The 24,057-nt window shown below is 32.3% G+C and overlaps 1 protein-coding gene across 1 annotated transcript; it reads left to right on the top strand.

The window, feature by feature from the left end:
- Positions 1 to 6,239: 6,239 nt before the first annotated feature.
- On the top strand, positions 6,240 to 10,048 carry LOC117908500 (disease resistance protein At4g27190-like). Its single transcript, XM_034822123.1, has 2 exons — positions 6,240 to 9,386; positions 9,471 to 10,048. The coding sequence occupies exon 1, from the start codon at positions 6,309 to 6,311 to the stop codon at positions 9,282 to 9,284; it is 2,976 nt and encodes a 991-aa protein (XP_034678014.1). The 5' UTR covers positions 6,240 to 6,308; the 3' UTR covers positions 9,285 to 9,386; positions 9,471 to 10,048.
- Positions 10,049 to 24,057: the final 14,009 nt, after the last annotated feature.

Raw genomic sequence — 24,057 nt, forward strand, 5'->3', positions numbered from 1 at the left:
CTCTTTTACCCTTTCAATTCGAGGCCTTTTGGCTTCCTTTGAGGAGTGCTTTATAAAATAGTTTTGAAAAAACAGCTTTTTAAAATTATTACTTAATATTTTATAAAAAAAACTAAAAAAATATTTTTTAAAAATATCTAATTTCCTTTTTGTTTTAATTTTAAATAATAAAAATTGTTTTAAAATACTGATGTCAAACATGATTTTTATTTCTTTTTTCTAGCGGAGTAGCAAAAGAAGGGAAAAAGAAATTAAATAAAGTTTCAAATTTGAATGATAAAATGATCTTTTAAACAATTGGACCCAACTAACGAGGCCTATTGAATAATGGTGCGACTTGATCCACATTGACTTTGATAGGAAGAGGATGAGGCAGAGCGATGACAAGAGCCCTTAAAAAACTGTGGTTCCATGTTCAATGATGAACCCACAATATTCATAAAATTCATTTCTCTTTAAGCCACTCATTTGCTTTGATATGGTCATTTTCGACTTTATATCTTCGGTCGTTTAAAAGGTTCATCCCCCATGTGACATATGCATGTATACTGCATATTTACCATGATTTGACATATTAGCTGCTCAACAGAAAGACCAGAAAGAATCTTGAGTTTTGGGTCAAAATGGCCCATTTTTGAAACTTAATGTTGAAAATGAGCACATTTTGAAACTATTGTTCAAAATGGCCTCTTTGATGCCATGTAGGCACCACATCATTAAAAAATATTTTTTTTTTCGTCATTATAGTGAAAGCCGCAGTTGGGAAATGCGGCTTCATTTTTGCACTAAAGCCGCAGTTGGGAAATGCGGCTTCATTTTTGCACTAAAGCCGCAGTTGGCAAACGCGGCTTCATTTTTGTACTAAAGCCGCATTTGCCAAACGCGGCTTCATTTTTTAACTAAAGCCGCGGTTGGCAACCGCGGCTTTAGTTCATTTTTATTTAAATTTAAAATTTAATTAAAAAATTATTAAATTACAATTTATGAATGAAATTTAAAAATATACTTAAATAATAAATTATTTATATTTAAATTTAAAATTCTAGTATTACTTCAACAAACATAAATTGATAAATAGAAGATATTATAAATGAATGTTTTATTTATTAATAAATTAATAATCTTAAAATAATAAATTTATATAACATATAAATAATATATAAAATTGTATAATTTATTAATTTAAAATATTTAATTTGTTAATTTTTAAGATATTAATTTATTTATATTATGATAAATTTATCTTTATCGAAATAATAGTATAGTAGTTAATAACTGAGATTTCAATTATAATATTTTTTTTTTACTTTCCAATTTAATTAAAAACTATTAAATCACAATTTATGATTGAAATTTAAAAAATATACTTAAATAAAAAATTATTTATATTTAAACTTAAAAATATAGTATTACTTCAACAAACATAAATTAATAAATAGAAGATATTATAAATGAATGTTTTATTTATTAATAAATTAATAATCTTAAAATAATAAATTTATATAACATATAAATAATATATAAAATTGTATAATTTATTAATTTAAGATATTTAATTTGTTAATTTTTAAGATATTAATTTATTTATATTATGATAAATTTATCTTTATCGAAATAATAGTATAGTAGTTAATAACTGAGATTTCAATTATAATATTTTTTTTACTTTTAAATTTAATTAAAAACTATTAAATTACAATTTATGATTGAAATTTTAAAAATATACTTAAATAAAAAATTATTTATATTTAAACTTAAAAATCTAGTATTATTTCAACAAATATAAATTGATAAATAGAAGATATTATAAATGAATATTTGATTTATTAATAAATTAATAATCTTAAAATAATAAATTTATATAACATATAAATAATATATAAAATTGTATAATTTATTAATTTAAGATATTTAATTTGTTAATTTTTAAGATATTAATTTATTTATATTATGATAAATTTATCTTTATCAAAATAATAGTATAAATAAATAATTTTTAATTAAGTATATTTTTTAAATTTCAATCATAAATTGTGATTTAATAGTTTTTAATTAAATTGGAAAGTAAAAAAAAAATTATAATTGAAATCTCAGTTATTAACTACTATACTATTATTTCGATAAAGATAAATTTATCATAATATAAATAAATTAATATCTTAAAAATTAACAAATTAAATATTTTAAATTAATAAATTATACAATTTTATATATTATTTATATGTTATATAAATTTATTATTTTAAGATTATTAATTTATTAATAAATAAAACATTCATTTATAATATCTTCTATTTATCAATTTATATTTGTTGAAGTAATACTAGAATTTTAAATTTAAATATAAATAATTTATTATTTAAGTATATTTTTAAATTTCATTCATAAATTGTAATTTAATAATTTTTTAATTAAATTTTAAATTTAAATAAAAATGAACTAAAGCCGCGGTTGCCAACCGCGGCTTTAGTTAAAAAATGAAGCCGCATTTGGCAAATGCGGCTTTAGTACAAAAAAGAAGCCGCGTTTGCCAACTGCGGCTTTAGTGCAAAAATGAAGCCGCATTTCCCAACTGCGGCTTTAGTGCAAAAATGAAGCCGCGTTTCCCAACTGCGGCTTTCACTATAATGACGAAAAAAAAAAATTTTGAATGATGTGATGCCTACGTGGCATCAAGGAGGCCATTTTGAACAATAGTTTCAAAATGTGCCCATTTTCAACATTAAGTTTCAAAAATGGGTCATTTTGACCCAAAACTCAAAAATCTTCGCTGAAGTAGTTGCTGGACATGGGAGCATTGGGTTCAATGTGAATGCGACGGGAGAATTAAAAACTAATTTTGAGACAATTTTTATTAAACAAAGAATTGTTATTAAAAACAATTTTTAAAATTTTTTTATGAAATGATTTCTTGGATTCCTCTAAAAACATTTTTATGAATTTTTATTAAAAAGAATACTTTCTCAAACATTAATTTTATTAAAACATGATTGTTGAAGAGTTTATTTTATTAAAACAAAATTTTTGAATAAAACTAAATAGAAATAAGGAAAGAAAATGTACATCCAAGCCTAGTTAATGTTCTCCTTTTACTTAGGTTTCATGTCCCAATTATAACTTTCCTCAATCTTTTTTTCTTCTATGAAATTCGATCAATATATGAGTAGTGGAATGAGCTACAAATCTATATAAGAATAGTGGAATGAACTAAATATAAAAAAATGTACAAAACTTCCGAAAACAATATTTAAATTAATGAAATAAACCTCACCATAAAATGGATTCAAATTAGTAAATAAAGTAGAGGGAAAAGAAATTACCATCTTTGAAATCTTATGTTGGAGTGGTGCTGTGGAGGGGTTGTGGGCATTATGGAGGCAGTCGGCCATGAGAGATGGGGGGGCGGGTAAGAAAAGGGGAGGAAAGCCCAAAGAAATGAGAAAGAAGAGGAAAATAAAAAAATAAAAAAATAAATAAAGATCAAAAGAGAAAAAAATGAAAGAGAAAGGAGGGGCGCGTGGGTCTCTGGTAGTGTGGGTAGGTGAGGTGGGGGAGAAAGAAGAAAAGAGAAGGAAGAATAAATAGATAAATAAATAAAAGAAAAAAATAGAAAGGAAAGTGAGAAAAGGAAGAAAAAAAAAGGATGAAGATTCAAAGAGCATGAGTGGGAAAAAAAAATTTTTGAATTAGAATTTAAGAATAAAATTAGATTTAGATTTAATGTTAATAAATTTGGGATAAATTTTAAGATCATTTAATTTACATAATGATTTAATGAAATTATATAAGTTATATTAGATCACTTATTTGATTTATGCTTCAAAATTTCCTTCCCTTTTTACGAAGATTATGCCAAGTTGTGGGTGAATTGTCACATCAAAAAAAGACTTAAAGCAAGGACTTATGTACGTATCGTGAGAAACATGACAGGTCCCCTCTAGAGCTTTTCTGATCATCTTTTCTTCCCATGTGCTTGTCCACGTAATCCTCTTAAGTAAACAATTTGTTAATCATAATTGCTTTTCTCACGTCCCAAAACCCATTACAGGATGGTCATTTCACATCTCAAGTCCAAGGGCTTGAGTATTATAATTGAAAATTTACTAATTATCAAATTTCTATTAAAAATAGTAAAACAAAATTCTAAAATTTTCAAGTATCAACTTAAAAAAAACTAATACATCAACTAAAGTGTTATTATCCAAATAACTTCAAACTAAAAATAATTCAAACGATAATTAAGTTTTAACATCTAAACAATGTCCAAAATAAAAAGAGTTTAAACAAATATCATAATAAAGCCAAATTTCCCTCTTAACGATTACTCCTTGCCCGAACTGAGGTTACCTGGAAGATTATTAATAAAGGGGATGAACTCAAAACCCAATAAGAAACATTAATACAGTTTCATAGATCAAATATTTTCAATCATACTTTCAAATAGAGGATATAACATATACTTATTTTCATAAAAACTTTTGAGTACAAAATACTAATACATTCAAACTTTTCAACAAAACATTCTCATATTAATTCCAAAACAATTTCTCATCAAAACGAAATTGAATATATTCAAAATATTTTTACTCTGATTATCGTATGATAAATAATGCCCAATTAGGTGAGACTTCACAATTGAGTAACTAGTTTTAAATTTGTTCCATTTAAGGCAAATAAAACCAAATGTTAATTATTATAACCTGTTGACTAAGATCATAAGTTCAACTATTATAACTCGTTAACTAGGGCTATAAGGTCAACTATTATAACCTGTTGATTAGAATCATATAATATCAACTATTATAACCCGTCGATTAGGGTCGAAAATGTTAACAATTATAACCTGTTGATTAGGACCATATAATCCAGAGTCAAATACTTTATTTCATTAATTCAAATTTATAAAACAAAATATCATATTTCCTCAAATTTTCACTTTTCATAAACAAATAAAATTCTCAAATATATTTTCCATACAAAACACATATTTGATTCATGCGAAAAATAAAAATAATATTTTTACACATTTCAAAATACAATATAAAAAGAAAATTATTTTCTTTTATAAAAATCTTCATTAATTTTCCCTTACCTTGAAGAAGTACTCAAAATCTTGAAGTATTTTAATCTTGAAAATTTTCCTCCTCACCTAACATAATATCATACACAATATTGATTATTAATTATTTATCTAAATATATAAATTTGAAAATCCTAAAAATATTTTATTTAGTATTAGGAATCCTAATTAATTTCTCATACTAATATTATTACTGCCCAATATTATTTTTCAACTTACTAAACAATAATAAATTATTTTAGTGAGTTTCTAAATTATTGTAAAATTCTTTTTCTTTCCTAATCTAACCCTCACTATTTATTTCTTTATATACTTAAATTAAATTAAAACTTATAACTATTATTATTATTATTAATATTTCATTTGTTAGCTTAAAATTAAATATTATAATTTTTATTAATTTTCAAATTCAATACATAACCAACACGCGTACTCCAATTTTTTCTTTTTTCAACACACGCATACTCCAAATTTTTATTTTTTCAACACACGATTACTCCATTTTTTTTTAAATCCCACCACATCGTACAAAGCCACCTACACGCCTCTCATTATATTTAATTTTAATTTTTCACACAATACATATATCTACACCGTTTTTTTTTTTTTCAAATCTAAAGCCTACACAAACGATTTATTTATTTATTTTCTAAATCTAAAATTTATTTTCTTCCATTTTCTATTTAATTTAAATTTTCTATATTTTCCTATTTTCATCACAAATTAATTCACATTCATAAATTTTTAGTCTTTTAATCTAAAAATTAATTTATAAACCCTAATTTAGATTGAGATCTTCCAAAAATTATCTAAATTTTTTAAAACTAATTAATGAATATAAAATATTAATTTAAGAATTAAAATCTTATCTAAAAAATTAATTTTCAAACTCTAAACCTCCAAATCTTTTACCCTATGTTTTGGGTTCTCTGATCTTTCTGATCTTTGTGTAAAAAGGTTTTCTGATTAGAAAAAATAAAATAAAAAATCTAATTTATATTTAGGGATTTTAAATATGAAAAAACTGTTTTACTCTTATTAAATTATTTTAATTAATTAATAATTTTTAAATTACGATTTTACCTTTAAATTGGGTTGGGCCATTATTGCTTTAGTTAATTGGAATACTCGCTTCCATACCATCTCATCTGCCTTGAAGACCTGTGCTCTTTTCTGCGACTTCTTGCCTTCAAAAATTTCTACCTCCTCTTTCACCAAAGATTCTGCAATGGAATTGATTACTTCTGTTTTGGGTTCAGTGGTAGCTGAAATTTCTCGATTTTTTTGTGGCTTTATCTGGTCGGAAACTAAGAATTCCATCAGATTCAAATCAAACTTCAATGACTTGGAAAAGAAGTTGGAGCTTCTAAAAGATGTTCGATACAAGATGGAGAATGAACTTGATGATTCAGTTTCAATGCCCAAAGTAACTGGGTGGCTTACAGAGGTTGAAGGGATCCAGGATGAAGTGAATTCTGTTCTACAAAGTATAGCAGCCAACAACAAGAAGCGTTGTGGTGGTTTCTTTAGTTGCTGTCAATGGAGCAGGGAACTCGCTAAAACACTCGAGAAGGTACAGATGCTTCAGAAAGAGGGCAATTCCATCATTTCTATGGCTGCTGCCAACCGAAAAGCCCATGCAGTGGAGCACATGCCTGGACCATCAGTCGAAAATCAGTCGACAGCATCACAAAATCTAGCCAGAATCATGGATCTGCTGAATGATGATGGAGTCAAGAGTATTGGTGTCTGGGGTATGGGGGGTGTGGGCAAAACTACCCTGGTAAAGAACTTGAACAACAAGCTCGAGAATGCTTCTTCTGCACAACCTTTTGGGGTTGTCATATGGGTCACTGTGTCCAAGGATTTGGACTTGAGAAGGATCCAAATGCAAATAGCTCACAGATTGAATGTGGAAGTGAAAATGGAAGAAAGCACAGAGAGTTTGGCTGTTAAATTGTTCAGGAGACTGAAGAGGACAGGCAAGTTTCTTCTCATTCTGGATGATGTTTGGAAGGGAATTGATTTGGACGCTTTGGGTGTCCCAAGGCCTGAAGTTCATACGGGTTGTAAGATCACAATAACAACTCGGTTTTTAGATGTTTGCAGGCAGATGAAGATAGATAAAAAAGTAAAAGTGCAGATCTTGAATTATGATGAGGCCTGGGAATTGTTTTGTCAAAATGCAGGCGAGGTAGCCACCTTAAAGCCTATAAAACTGTTAGCGGAGACCGTTACCAAAAAATGTGACGGATTGCCCTTGGCCATAATCATCATGGCCACATCTATGAGGGGGAAGCAGAAGGTTGAGCTTTGGAAGGATGCTTTGAATGAGCTACAAAATTCACAGCCAGAAAATATCCCGGGGATCGAGGATCAAGTTTATAGAGTCCTAAAGTGGAGTTACGATTCATTGCAGGGTAAGAATATGAAATCTTGCTTCCTATTTTGCTCCCTGTTTCCTGAGGATTTTTCGATTGATATAAGTGAACTGACGAAATACTGGCTAGCGGAAGGCTTAATAGATGAACACCAAACCTATGACAATATCCACAACAGAGGATTTGCGGTAGCTGAATATCTCAAGGACTGCTGTTTGTTGGAACATGGTGACCCCAAAGAAACCACCGTGAAGATGCATGATGTGGTTCGTGATGTTGCGATATGGATTGCATCTTCGTTGGAGCATGGATGCAAATCCCTAGTGCGCTCAGGAATCAGATTGCGCAACGTATCAGAGTCTGAAATGTTGAAGCTTGTAAAGAGAATTTCTTACATGAATAATGAAATTGAAAGGCTGCCTGATTGTCCGATATCTTGCTCAGAGGCAACTACTTTACTTCTACAAGGTAATTCCCCCCTTGAGATAGTTCCTGAGGGCTTCCTACTAGGCTTTCCAGCACTAAGGGTACTCAATCTGGGTGAAACCAAGATCCAAAGATTGCCTCATTCCCTTCTCCAGCAGAGTGAACTCCGCGCTCTTATACTAAGGCAGTGCAGTTCCCTTGAAGAATTACCTTCACTGGGAGGGCTTAGAAGACTACAAGTGCTTGATTGCAGTTGTACTGACCTCAAGGAATTACCAGAAGGGATGGAGCAGCTGAGCTGCTTAAGGGTTTTGAATCTATCATACACTAAGCAGTTGCAAACCTTTACAGCCAGACTAGTGTCTGGGTTGTCTGGTCTGGAGGTTTTAGAAATGATAGGTAGCAACTACAAGTGGGGTGTGAGGCAAACGATGAAAGAGGGAGAAGCAACATTTAATGACCTAGGGTGCCTGGAGCAACTAATTCGCATAAGCATCGAGTTGGAAAGCATCATATACCCCTCCTCAGAGAATATTAGCTGGTTTGGAAGATTGAAAAGCTTCGAATTTTCTGTGGGCTCATTGACTCATGGTGGGGGAGGCACAAACCTTGAGGAAAGGTTGGTCATTATTGATAATCTTGATCTCTCAGGAGAATGGATTGGGTGGATGTTATCTGATGCAATTTCTCTATCGTTTCATCGATGCAGCGGACTAAATAAGATGCTTGAAAACTTAGCTACAAGGAGCTCTGGTTGCTTTGCTAGTTTGAAGTCTCTTTCAATTATGTTTTCCCACTCCATGTTTGTACTAACAGGAGGATCATATGGTGGCCAATTTGATCTACTGCCAAATCTAGAAAAACTTCATCTCTCCAATCTCTTTAATCTTGAGAGCATTTCAGAATTAGGTGTTCATCTTGGACTCAGATTCTCAAGGCTGAGGCAATTGCAAGTGTTGGGTTGTCCCAGAATAAAATACCTTCTGTCTTATGATGGTGTTGATCTATCCTTGGAAAACCTAGAAGAAATCAAGGTAGAATACTGCGACAATTTGAGGGGTCTATTTATACACAATTCTGGGAGGGCATCATCGATGCCCACTACTCTGGGTTCTACTGTTCCAAACTTGAGGAAAGTACAGTTGGGATGTCTTCCTCAATTGACGACTCTAAGCAGAGAAGAAGAGACATGGCCACATCTAGAGCATCTGATAGTGAGAGAGTGCAGAAATTTGAATAAGCTCCCTCTGAATGTCCAAAGTGCAAACAGCATAAAAGAAATAAGAGGAGAACTGATATGGTGGGACACATTAGAGTGGGACGACCACGAAACCTGGTCTACTCTCCGGCCTTTTTTCCGGGCCATGGCTTCTCATCCAGGCCAACTGTGCAGATAACCTGCATGTGTGAGAAAACTCTGTTGTCTTTATTCCATCCATCTTGTTGAACATGTTCCATGAACCACTGCCAAACACATGCTGCTACCTCTTTGATTACAGGTAAATTTGATTGAAAGCAAAGAAGAATTGTTATTTCTATGAATTTTGATAATATATGTCATTGAATTGGCACACATGGAACAGGATCCCTGCAATGAAGGAAGATTGGGTAGTTCACTAATGGTTATTAGGAAAGGAGAATCTCATCAACCACATCGCTCCACAATCCTAATCGTCCTATTCATATAATTTCCCTGTAGTTGATTTCCATTTATTTGGCTGTACAAACAATTGTATAAAGCATGTACAATGATTTATTATGGTATCAGAGCTTTGAAACACTCCAACATGAGCAGCTTCTCCTCCTTCATTGTCTTCTTTACATTCTCAACCATCATGAGCAGCTTCAGTTCAACCCAAAGCTCTCACAATGCAATATCCTTCATTTCAGGCTTGACCCCTCCACCATTTTAAGCCACTCATTTGCTTTTATATGGTTGAATCTGAGTCATTTTCCACTTCATATCTCAGATATTCCAGGAACCCTGATCTAAAAGGTCTGATTCCCAATTCTATAACAGATGCCCCAACAAAGATCTGTACAAGATTCTGCTGCTACTGAAACCACCAAGTCTACGGCATACAAGAACTTTGATTGTCTTTGTTTTTTTTTATATTTGTATAATCTTTTGGCTTCAATTTGAATTGATTTAGTTTTGATCTTTTAGTTTGCAAAATTTAACTTTCTAGTCTTATAAAATTTCACATGTTATTTGGACAACCACAAAACTTAATGAGTTGGATGTCACATATACCATGTAATATTTCACTAATCATTTGACAAACTTGAATTTGATAAAACAAAGAGTTAAAATGTTGAATAATCAAATTTGATGATTAATCCCATAGTGATTTAGTGCTACCAAATTTTTTGCATCTACAAATCCATTAGATCAAGTTCAAGGCAACTCCAACAATCTCAACAAGCTTCAAAAAATTCACATGAATGTTAATAAATTAAATTGAAATTATTAGAATATTGAGACATGCAAAAAAGAGTTATATAATATGATAGAAAGTAAGAACAATTCTTAAGATAATATTAGATTATTCATTCTTGTATTTGATACAAGTTTAAAGGTCAAAATTATGATTAAATAATAAGACGATATTAAAAGTAAGAGATATGAAACTCACATTAATCACACCAAATAATAAGAGTTATGAATAGGAAATATGCAAATCCTAAAACAAGGGGGAAATCATGAAATTTCAATAACTTTGAGGTCAAGATATTGATTTTTAATATTAATACTCAATTTTGAGATTATATACTTCTTAGCCCAACCTTAGGACTAAAAAATATTTCTTGAAACTCTAATTAATTAAATTGTCTTTTGGAAAAATATACTATCCTTCCGAGAAAATTTGCGATCAATTAGACATAATGCACTAAATAACCCTCAAATTAACAATTATTAAGGTTATGTTTAGTTTATGAAAAGCAAAAAAAGATGCTTAAAAAAATCATTTTCTTATATTTGGTTGTACTATAAAAAATACAAGAAAAAAATCATGTATAATTAAAATTCTTTATAAACTTTTATATTTTTAAATTATTTAATCTTTATATCAAATAATTAAAATAAGTAAAATAAATTTAAAACAACATACAAAAATGGTTTATTGAATTTTAATTTTATGGTAACCAAACTGTAGATCCCCTTTGAAGAGCCAAGGGATTTTAGTTTTTTTTTATATATATATATAGCATTAGAAGAATTAGCAGCTGGCTGTAGAATGAGTGGGGGCCGGTTTCCTCAAGTGCTGAAGGGCTGCATGGGATCACAAACCACCTACCTCTACGCTCATGATGAGATGTTCTGATCATAGGACAATAGAGTGGGTGAAAGTTGGACTAAAAAATGGGTGAGTTGGCGGATTCAGGGGGATGGGGGACGAGAGGGCAGTTTGTAGATCAGTTGGGAGACTTTTGGAGCAAGAGCAGTTAGGAATCCAACCCATCTTGCTAAAGAAGATCGTCCTCAGGTATGAATATTATGGATTTCCACTTCGTTTCAACTTATCTGTTTTTCTTCTCTTTCTTTGTTGACTGTTGGGTGCTATTTGTTGAATGGGAATAGAAGTCTAATGCCATATGTGTATCTCAGCTGAGCTTTAGAATGGTTTGGTGGGGTTATAGAATGTTCAGGTTCATTATTTATTTGGTTCTTATTGAAGATTAATTTAGTATTGTTTCAGATTCCTCATGAGATTCATGTAACCATATCTTGATTTAATACCCGTTTGATTCCACTCACCCATCTTTCCATACCCATCTCCACGCCAATCCCATCTCTCGCCACCTTTTCTTTCTCTATGCCCGTGTAATCACCATCACTCACACCTCCATGCGCGCAAGTCCTCTTCAGTGGCTGGGAGCGTGCAGCAGCTAAGCAAGCCTTCCATTCCCCACGGGCCTCGCCGGAGCCGCCATTGGGGTTCGGCGCTGCTGCTTCGGTTTGGGGTGCCTCTCTCTAGGCTGTCGATGGCGGCCTACTCGCCGTCCTCTTCTACTGCTCCTGCGGCATGGTCGACGGCGCCATCGGCGGAGACGTCCACCTGCTGGTGCCGTGGCTTCGAAAGCCATGCATCTCCACCATCTCGGCGCCGCCGCCCCCGTCCTTCTCCTCTACGTCGTTGCCGGTGGAGGCTTCGCCTGAAAGAGTTGCCCAGATGGAGAGGGATGCCTTGGGCTGTGAAGGAGCTTGTGTTGGTGACGGGCTTGGTGCTGCCCATGATGGCTTTGGGCTTGGGTTTGAATTTGGAGCCTAGGCCCAAGCCTATGCTGAAGATGGAGCCTTGAGTCTTGCCCATTGCTGTCATTGGACCTGGGCTTAAGTTGGAGCCTAAGCCCATTTACATTGATGAAGGCCTTATGCCAATTCCCCTTATTAAAGTGGCCCATGCCCACTTCAAGTTAGCCCATTAGGCTACCCCATTCCTAAATAATCCTTTTTTAAAAAAAAAAAACAAAACCTCTAATATCCATAATTAATTAATTAAATCATTTCCTTTTATTTGTCATCTTATTTTTACCCATTTAGTTAACTCATCTTAAAGACAATTAAAAGACGAATTATCATTGTTAATTATATTTTTATCTCGAAATTTATACTATTCAATTTCACTAGCTTAAACAATATGATTATTAATTATTATTTCGCATGTATCTATTTGTCATCTTTAAAAAAAAAAAATCTCTCAGTCATCAAAGTTAAATTCTAATCCTTGAAAAATCCCATACCTTAATCTAATCTTTCAATAATTTATTTAAATCCTATTTTCATCAAATAAGAATTATTACCATATTTTATCTAGCTATTTAAAGTCTAAAGCTTTCAAAGAAATCATGTGTCTTAATTAAATTCTTCAAATATTAGTTCGAATCTCATTATCATCCATTAGAGTTAGCATCCCACATTTCTTTACTAATTTAAGATCCAACCCTTCAGAAATCCGATGTCCTAACTTAATTTTCAAACCCCTAAAAATTCCACTGTTCTTTTTATTCCGTTTTAAATGGTTATTTTCATTAATTGGTATTATCATCCTATGTTAGTTTATTTATCCAAAATCCCATCCTTTTAAAAGATCCAATGTCATAATTTAATTTTCAATCCTAAAATTCTACTATTTGTCTAAATGTTACTTTCTTTAATTCGAATTAGTATCATATATTCATTTGCTTATTTAAAGTCTAAATCCCTCGACAATCCAACTCCCTAACTTAATTTTTCAATTCTAAAAATTCCACAATTCGTTTAAATCTTATTTTCATTAGAATTATCCTCCCCCATTTAACTATTTATTAAGAGTCTAATCCTTCAAAAATCCCACGCCTTGACTTAATTTTTCAATAATTCGTTTAATTCATATTTTCATAAATCAAATCTATTATCCCGTATTTATTAGTTATTCAAAGTCTAAATCCATCAAGAAAATCTCATGCCTTAATTTAATTCTTCAAATATTCGTTTAAAACTTATGATCATCAATTGGAATTATTATCTTATATTCACCTATCCATCTAGTCTAGTCTTTCAAAAATCCTATGTTTTAATTTAATTCTTCAAATAATTCATTTAAATCTTATTTTCATCAATTAGAATTATTATCCCATGTTCACTTAGTTATTCAAAATCTAAACCTTCAAAAATCCCCTGTCTTAATTTAATTTTTCAATAATTCATTTAAATCTTATTTTTCATCAATCAGGATTATTATCTCATATTCATCTATTAATTTAAAACCTAGTTCTTCAAAAATCTCTTGTCTTAATTCAATTTTTCAATCCCAGAAATTCTACTATCCATCGTTATTCGCCTAAATATTTATTCTCGTCAATTAGTATTATAATCTCATACCTACCAATTTATTCAAAGTCATATCCTTTAAAAACCAAACGCCCTAATTCAAATTCTCAATTAGAAAAATTCCACTAATCTTTTCTTTTATTATTCATTCAAACATTATTTTTGTTAATTAATATCATTATTCCATATTTATTTATTCATTTATTTCAATCATTAAAATTCAATACTTCAAAACCGGATTTCCAAGTTTAACCTCAAAAATTCCACCATTCACTCTTATTCATCCAAATATCATCTTTGTCATCACTGTTATAAATTCCACGTTTACTTATTTCCCTCTTCTAAAAATTCCAATAAATATAGTCCAATTATTCAAAGATCCGACTTTCAAACTTAATTTTCAAAAATCTCACTATTCACTATTCATCCGTTCAAATATCCTTTTGATTAATTAATAACATTATTCCATATTTACCTATTTATTTCTCTTAAAAATCTCAATCATTAAAGTCTAATTCTTCAAAATTCCGATTTCTAAATTTAGCTATTTGAAACTCCAATTGTCCAATCTCCGAACTTAATTTTCAGTTTTCCATGCTCCAATTCCCGTATTTATCCCGCTACTTATTATTATCATTATCATTATCATCTTATTCATTATTTCTATAAATTTCACCTTCGAATGATTTCTAAGATTTCCAATTTTTATACATCAACTTTCATAATTTCTACGTCTCAAATAACTTACGATTCTGATCCCTTTCAAAATTTAACTCCCATAATCCCAATTTTCGTAACTTAATTTTTCTTAAAAATCCCGAACTTTCAAATAATTCTTCAAAATCCCAATTTTCTTTCAAATTTAATTTCTAAAAATTCTCATTCTTACATTTAATTCCTAAGAATCCTATTTTCAAATAATCTCTAAGATTCCGATTCTCGAATAAATTTCAAAAATCTAGTTTCCCTTCGAACAATTTTAATCCCTGTTTAGTGATGCATGTGACATGCTTTGTGCTCTATATGGTGCACTAACCCTCTCTATCGATAGCGCATGGTGGCTCGTCGCCCAGGTATGTACCCATTTTCCCTCTAATCGTTGTCTATGCATGTCTCGATTCTTATGTGTGCATGATCATTCAGGGTATTCATTGACTTACTCATCAATTGCCACGTCAGCTTCGTTTTATTAGTAGAGACCCGACTTTAGGGACTTAGACGGGTGTTATGGTTTTCACCGTACCTTCCCGATAAGTAACCTGACCCCCGAACCCGATCCGATTTTTCGTAAATCACCTTTTCCAAAACTAGGAGTCGCACTTAGGGTTTTTATTCTTATTTCATTTACCATTTCAAAAATAAAACAAAAATGAGTGGCGACTCCAAGTCATTTTCTTAATCCATAAAAATCATTTTTCAAATTAAAATCGAGCTCACCATCAAGTGGGAAACGCATGAGCGGAAATGCGGGATTCACACAAACATATTATAAAGTTCAAGACATAATAATTCTCCTTATTTGCACTCATTTTAATTAAATTCATGGAGCTTACAAGTTAAGACCATGCATCTTTTCACATGCGATCTTGGGGCCAAGTTCTCATAATCATGATGACAAAGAGTCTGTTTGGTAATGTTTTTTAAAAGTATTTTTATCCTTAAAAACACTTAAAAGTGTTTTAAAAGTAAAAAAAAAAGTGTTTAACAATATTTTGAATTTAAAAAAAAAAAACTTGAAATGTTTTTTAGAGAAACACTTGGTTGATGTTTCTTGAAAAAAAAAGGCTTCAAAATTTTTCATATTAAAATCATTTTTTCTATTATCCTTTGTTTCCTTTTCACTCTCTTCTCCCTCTTTTCACTTCCCTTTTATAAAAATAATTTTTTGAGTCTTTTTTTAACAATATAAGCATTTATATATTTTTTATATTAAAAGTTTTTGATTTATTATAATTTTTTTTTTTTTTTGTAACAAATGTTATTTTGAGTAATTTATTACTTTTAAAAACGTTTTTATATTTATGTAGTAATATATTATCAAAAAATCATTAGAATTGCTTTTCGAGATTCTTATAAAAGCGTTTTTCACCCAAGTTTTATAAAAGAAAATACTTTCTCTGAAAGTAGTGTCAAACGGGCTCGTCATAACCCACTTTAGCTAATAACTTGTGAGCCCTAGTGTCAAACCTGTCATCTATTCTAATTAATAATTCTCCTTGATAGCTTGTAAACTCATTTTTCAAGAATCATTCTTGTAAATATATATATATATATATACAAATATGTCTCATGTTGTTTTTAGAAAAAAAAAAAAACAAAGTTTGTTATATTTGTTATACAAATAATAGTTCATCCTACAAAGTTTTTTTCCTTTAAAAACAAAGTATATTTAAATGAGACCCTAATTTGTTTCAAAATTTTGTAATAAAAATAAATAAATTTAGAAGACAGCATATAGAGAAGAATAGGGATTAATGGAAAAATGGTGCATGATTTGAAGACTTGGATTGGAAAAGTGGAAAACATAGTCAAAGTAAAAGTAAACGCCGGGTCCATTGGTTTGTTATATTTTGTGTTTTTAATTTCTTATTTCTTGTTTTTATTTAATTTTGTTTCAGTGGGTGGGTAGTGATGGATGTTACCAAGCACCAGGCAATTCCCATGACTTGGACTTGTAATTCATTGGGTTCTACCCATCAATGGCTTAAGATCTTAGGGAGAGATTGGACGATTAGGATGGATTTGATTTTTCAACCAAGCTAGCACCAGGCAATTCCCATGACTTGGACTTGTAATTCATTGGGTTCTACCCATCAATGGCTTAAGATCTTAGGGAGAGATTGGACGATTAGGATGGATTTGATTTTTCAACCATTTGGGTGACTTGCATTAATGGGATTGATTTCTATCACTCGTGCCTTAAACATAAGATGACAAGGTTTGCCCATCACTAAAATCAAGATGAAAAGACTAATAATTGACACAAAAAAAAAAAAAAATATATATATATATATATATATATATATATATATATATATATATATATATATATATATATAATAAATTATATACCAATATTAAGAAAAAAGAAAAATCTTAAGACAAAATTTTATAATATCTTTAACAAAATTGGATCTCAAAGTAACAAGAATTTTTTTTTCTTAACTGAAAAAACAAATATACCATTCAAGAAAAAAAATTATTATTATTTCTAACTGTCAGTACACAGTCAACTTTTTGGGGTTTTGGGTCCTAATTATTCTTATTTGTGAAAGGCCCTGAGACATTAGCATATTATAATTCTACCCCTACCCAAAAGAAATTCAAGTTTCAAAAGAGTATATATCTTAAAACAACTTTTGGATCTGATCATGTCACCCAATCGAGGTGGTCCTGGTAAGTATGAGTAAGATTTGATCAATTAAGCAAATATCCACAATCTGGATTCAAACACGGTTCCTGATAAGCTAGGGAAGCCGACAATGAGGTGGTCTGGTACGCATGAGTAAGACTTGGTCAATTAAGCAAATATCCACAATCTAGATTCAAACACGGTTCCTGATAAGCTAGGGCAGCCGACAACACGGTTAAAATCGCATTCCTTCTGCAAATCCTTGCCTTGAAAATTTTAATTTATTGCTTCTATTTTACCACAATTCTGCGAACCGAATGTGTGATTAAGCAAAGGTTAAAATCATAATTAAGTTTTTATTTTGTATAAAAATTTAAAAAGATTTCATAATAATGTGTAATTAGCATATTAAAAAAAGTTTAAAATCACATTATTTTTTACCTAAAATAAAGAAAAAAAAAAATGTGATATATTAATTAACCATGTGTCAAAATTAAAAAGAATTACTTGTGTTGAAAAAATAAATGAATTTGTTGACTAACAAAGAAAGAGGAAGAGAGAATAATTGAAATTTTAATGATATTAATATTTAAGTAGTTTGTTAAATTATTTTATAAAAATTTAAAAGAAAATCCATATTTTTTTGGACAGTGTATCTCTACACTATTCTCTTCTACTGAGTTCACTTTTTAGGGATTTGGGTCTTAATTATTCTTATTTGCAAAAGGCCCTGAAACATTAGTATATTATAATTTTGCCTCTACCTAAAAGAAATTCAAATTTCAAAAGAGTAGTGTATCTTAAACCAACTTTTTCGATCTGACCATGTCACCCAATTGAGGTGGTGGCTCTGGTACGCAGAAGTGGTTAAATGTTGAGGACTAACGAGACTACAACAGGACTGGCACCATAAGCTAGCCTCCTGGGACCCACTGCAAGAGGTCCATAGCCTATACTCCCTGAGCTAAGAGAACCAGTTACCATAGGACTTGTAAGAATAGTATATTCCCTCTCCAATGTTTAAGCCACTCATTTCAGGCTTGACCCCTCAACCTCTTTAAGCCACCCATTTGCTTTTATATGGTTATTTCAGTCATTTTCCACTTCATATCACAGATATTTTAAAAGTTCCATCTGCTTTTCCAGATCCCCATATCTAAAAGTTTGATTCCCAATTTTCTTTTACAGATACACCAACAAATTAAGATGTGTACAAGAACCTACAAGTCTATGGCATACAAGAACTTTGATATATTTTAAAAAATATTTACAAGCTAAAGCTAGAAAAACTGTCACTAAGATTCATGTAATTGGTTGCTCAAGTACTATGATTGCCCACTTCTGCCTTGCAAGCAGAGGTATTATATTGCTGAGGATTATATCAACCTTGCGACTCTTGAAATTGCAAATGAGTATGCATCCTTAATTTTCGGAAATTCATGTTATGCTCCATAAGAATTTCGAAATTAAGCTTAGATAGTGATTCATGATTTGACAATTCACACACTTGGGCATCTTACACTTTAATTGTGTGTCAATAGAGATTGTATTAGTAGGATTTAGGTAAGATGTGTGTTTTAACATATACCATATCAAACACCAAATAAAAAATAGATAAAAAAAAAAGTTGGAAATTTGAACTTATCATAAAAAGATAATCTTAAGTAGTTTTTAAAGTTCAGTACCATAAGGTGAATACCTCCAAGTTATCGATAAATCCTCTTAAGTCAAATGGAAGTTATTTTCATATTGTAAAAATATGAATGTGCATGGTTTGTTGTTTCCCTCAAATTTCTCGACATCCAAACATAGTCTTAAATTTTGAAAATGAATGGAGCACATTATTATCAAGTGGAGGTTTCAAACAACCTTGTGTAAATAAAGTGGCTAATTAGTCATTACATAAATGATTAAGTAATTTATGTAAGTGTCTTATATCAAAGAATGTATCTTTATTTATAGATGAAGTTAAGGATTAAATTTGATATCTCAAAAAAACTGATTTACTTGATTTAAGGAATTTGATTTACTAATTTGGTCATTTGCTTCCTTTGTGAATTAACTTCTCAATAAGAGAGCTTTTTTTTTCTTTTTTAATAATCCGTTTACGTCAATTTGAATTGATTGAGTTTCATTTTTTTCTTTTACAAAATTTAATTTTTCTAGTCTTACAAAATTTCACATGTTATTTGGATAACAATGAAATTTAATGAGTTGGATGCCACATATATAATATAAGATTTCACTTATCATTTGTCAAACTTGAATTTGTTGAGACAAATAGTTAAAATATTGAATAATCAAATTTGATGATTAATCCCATAGTGATTTAGTGCCACCAAATTTTTGGCATCTACAAATCCATTAGACCGAGTTCAAGGCAACTCCAACAATCTCAACAAGCTTCCAAAAATTCACAAAAATGTCAATAAATAAAATTACAAAAACCAAACATAACTTAAAGTTTTAGATATAATAATTCTCTTTATTTGTCACTTATTCTAATTAAAAATTTTCATTAATAAGTGATTTCACATTCATAAAAATAAGGATTTCACATTCATTTATAAGGATAATAAATTTATTATTGTAAAAAAAAAAAAAAAAAAGGCTCATGTTGCCTTTGTCATTCTTTCCATGTTATCGAATATTATTATTATTTTTTAAAACTTGTATTGAATTCATGCCTCAGTACACAGTTAACCTTTTGGGGTTTTGAATCCTAATTATTCTTATTTGCAAAAGGCCCTAAACATTAGCATATTATAATTTTGCCCCTACCTAAAAGAAATTCAAATTTCAAAAGAGTCTGAATATCTTAAACCAACTTTTTCCATCTAATCATGTCACCCAATTGAGGTGGTACTGGTAGTGGTAGGCATGGAGTAATACTTGGTTGATTAAGCAAGTACCCTCCATCTAGATTCAAACGTGGTTCCTAATAATTGAAACAGACAATGAACAGAAGGCAAGGTCACTGACAATTTAGCTTTCGACACGGTTTCTGACAGGTTGGGGACCCACTATTGAAGAAATGGAATAACAGAAACGATTAGAAGAAGAGGAAGAGAAAACAGAGTAAGAGAAAAACAGAGTAAAGTTTCTTGCTGTTATTTTCAGTGCTTATATCATTACACTTCTGTAGTATTTATATACTTAGTTGTTGATAGCTATAACTAACTTGAGAGGTTGGTTTTAAACAGAAATGATTAGTTGAAACTAACTGGACTTCACAACTAACTCAACTAGTTCACTAACAGCCCCTCTCAAACTTAGGGTGGACTTTGGTTGACACTGAGTTTGGCACGTATGGTGAGGAATCTGGAGTTAGGAGTTGCCTTGGTGAAGACATCTGCCAGCTGATCAGAGGAAGGTACATGATGGATTTGTATTTGCTTCTGAAGAACTTTTTCTCGGACAAAATAAAGATCAATTTCGATGTGCTTAGTCCGAGCATGAAGAATGGGATTAGCCGAGAGGTACACTGTGCTGAGGTTGTCACACCAGATGACCGGAGTTGTGGAGGAAGATATGTTTAATTCTTTGAGGAGAGACTGCAACCAAGAAATTTCAGCAACTAAGGTAGCTACACTTCAATATTCTGCCTTGGTGGAAGACTTAGAGACTGTATGTTGCTTTCGTGAGTGCCAGGAAACCAAGTTTGGACCAAGAAAGAGGCAATATCCTGATGTGGAGTGGCAGTCATCAACATCTGATGCCCAATCTGCATCACAGAACCCTGTTATGTTGAGGTGTGAGTTGGAGCTGTGCTGAAGATGGAGTCCATGGTGAAGAGTGCCAGCCAGGTAGCGTAGAATTCTCTTGACAGCCTTCCAATGAGCAGTCAGAGGAGCTTGCATGAATTGGCAAACTCGATTGACACTATAGGTGATATCTGGCCTTGTGATGGTGGCATATTGGAGGGCACCAACAGTGCTTCTATAGAGTTGAGTGTTGTTGAATAGGGACTGATTAGATACCATAGGTGTAGGAACCGGCTTGACATGAAGCATCTTGGTTTTTTGAAGTAGATTGGAGATATACTTGGCCTGTGACAAGTGCATTCCAGCGGATGTATGCTTGACTTGGATACCAGAAAGTAATCAATATCTCCAAGATCTTTGAGAGCAAATTGGTTGTTAAGCTGAGTGATCACTTGTTGAACAAACTGATCATTGCTGCCGGTGATAAGAATATCATCCACATATACTAGAATGTAAGTGGAGTGAGTAGGTGTGATGTTGATAAATAGAGATTGATCTGATTTGGTGGATGAGAAACCAAGAGTGCCAAGTGCTTGATGTAGCTTTTCTAACCAAGCTCTAGGGGCCTGTTTGAGGCCATAAAGAGATTTATTGAGTTTGCAGACATAGTTTGGGTTGACAGGGTCGATAAAGCCTTGAGGTTGATGCATGAATATGTCTTCATGTAGGTCGCCATTGAGAAAGGTGTTATTGACATCTAATTATCGAACTTTCCATTGTAGATTTAAAGCAATAGTGAGAACAATGCGAATGGTAGTCGGTTTGACAACCGGGCTAAAAGTTTCATTGAAGTCAAATCCAGCAATCTGATGAAAACCCTTAGCAACTAAACGGGCCTTGTATTTGTTTATAGTTCCATCGGGATTCTCCTTGACTTTGAACACCCATTTGCAGCCGATCAATTTACGATTAGTGGGAGGAGGAACAAGATCCCAAGTGTTGTTTCGGAGAAGAGCGAGATATTCATCAGTCATGGCCTGTTTCCAATGGCTAAGTTGGAGGGCTTCAGGGACTGAAGTGGGAGTTGTAGAAATGAGATAGGCCTTTGGTTTAAAAATGTCATTTTTGGATCGAGTGATCATATGATGGGTGGGAAAATGAGGGGCAGAGGATGGTGGAGGTTGTGATGTTACATTGTGGTTAGAGGTGGCAGGAAATATTGATGGATTGGTTGGAGAAGAGGTTGAACAAGAGGTTGAAGAAGGGAGGACCATTAGTGGGAGAGAGGTTTGACAGGGAAGGGAAGTGGATGAAGAGCTGAAAGAAGAGGTTGTCTGTTTTTGGGACTGCAGCTGGGCAAATGGAAAGACATGTTCATCAAAGATAACATCACGGGAAATCAATATGTTACCATTAGGGCTGAGACATTTATAGCCCTTGTGGTTGAGACTATATCCAAGGAATGTGCAGGGAATGGACCTGAATTGCAGCTTGTGACGGTTAAAGGGCCGGAGGTTGGGATAGCACATGCAGCCAAAGACTTTAAGCTGAGAATAGGATGGTTTTTGGTGGAAGAGAACTTCTAAGGGAGATTTGTTTTTCAGAAATGGAGTAGGCAATCGATTAATGAGATAAACACTGGTGCGAAAAGCTTCATCCCAGTATTTAAAAGGAAGAGAGGCTTGAGCAAGGAGGGCAATGCCATGTTCGACAATGTGTCGGTGTTTAAGTTCAGCAAGTCCATTTTGTTCATGAGTATAAGGACATGAAATACGGTGGATAATTCCATTGGAGGTAAGGTATTGAGTGAATGAACGATATTCTCCACCCTAATTAGATTGCACAGCTTTGATCTTGTGGCCTAGTTGAAGTTCAACTTGAGACTTGAAGTGAAGAAAGACTTGAAATGCTTCAGACTTATGTTTAAGCATGTAGATCCAAGTGAAACGGGAGTAGGCATCAATGAAGTGAATATAGTATTGATGTCCATGTGAGGAGGGTGTTGATGCTGGCCCCCATAGGTCAGTATGTATAAGTTCTAAGGGTTTGGTGTAGGAGGATGTTGAATGCAAGAATGGGGACTTATGAATTTTTCCCATGCAACAAGCTGAACAGATAAGAGATAGAATTTTATTAAGGTGAGGGAGATTACATTTATTGAGTACAAGAGAAACGATATGTGAGGAAGGATGACCAAGTCTAATATGCCACAATATAAAGGGAGATGTAGGTGAAGCAGGTACTGTTGGTTCCTTGGACGGGAGAGCTGTAGAAGCAAAGCATGAAGAGTTGAAAGTTTCTACACTGTGAAGAGGGAGTTTCAGCTGTGTGTTATCGAACACATATAATCCCCCTTAAGCTGGCCGTGCATGAGGACTGTCCGGGTGGAAAGATCCTTGACAAAACAAGAGGTAGGATGAAATTCAAAATATACATGATTATCAGCAGCAAACTTAGAAACACTAAGAAGATTCTTTGTAATTTCTGGTACATGGAGAAGTTGTTTTAAGGCAAGTGTTTTGGAGGGAATGAATGATGATGAAAATGAGGTGTGACCAATGTGATGAATAGGGAGACCCTTACCATTTCCCACGAAGACTTCGTCTGATGAAGGAAACTGTGATTTGGTCAGGAGATTGTTGAGGTTTGGTGTAAGGTGATGAGTGGCTCCAGAATCAGGGTACCAGTTGTTGTCTTGGATTATTTCTGCTGTTGTTGGTTTGACTAATGAGGTTCCTGGGAAAAAATTTTCAGATAGTTGTTGATGAAGATGAGCCATGTTTTCCTGTGGACGATTTCCTTGAAGTTGTGAGGGTCCTGTGAAAGATTGATCAAATCAGTAGTAGCACTGCATGACAACATGACCAATTCTTCCACAAAGTTGACATTGAGGTTTGTTGTTGCTTTTCCAGGAGCCTCGACCATGGCGTCCTCTTCCTTGTTGAGTGAAGTTCCCACGAAAGTGTTGCATTCCATTTCCAGAATGTGTAGGTGGATGGAAATTTGAGTTTCTGGTGCTAGCTCTGTAGTTGAAATGTGGAGAACCATTTCTATTAGTTGTGATGAGATGAACCAAGCTAGGAGTGGAAAGGTCTGCAATCTTGATGTTTTTCTCAATACGGCTTTCTTGAGCAAGAAGAAGAGCTTCAATTTCCTCAACTGTGTATGGATCAAGTCTGGAATTGACAGAGATGATGAAGGTTTCATAATCTTGAGGGAGACCTTCAAAAATTGCATCTATGTGATCTTTGATAGAAATCTTGTGGCCAACCGGAGCAAGAAGGTCAACTACATTTCTG

The sequence above is a fragment of the Vitis riparia genome, chromosome 19 (assembly GCF_004353265.1).
Source record: "Vitis riparia cultivar Riparia Gloire de Montpellier isolate 1030 chromosome 19, EGFV_Vit.rip_1.0, whole genome shotgun sequence".
NCBI classification, from domain to species: domain Eukaryota; kingdom Viridiplantae; phylum Streptophyta; class Magnoliopsida; order Vitales; family Vitaceae; genus Vitis; species Vitis riparia.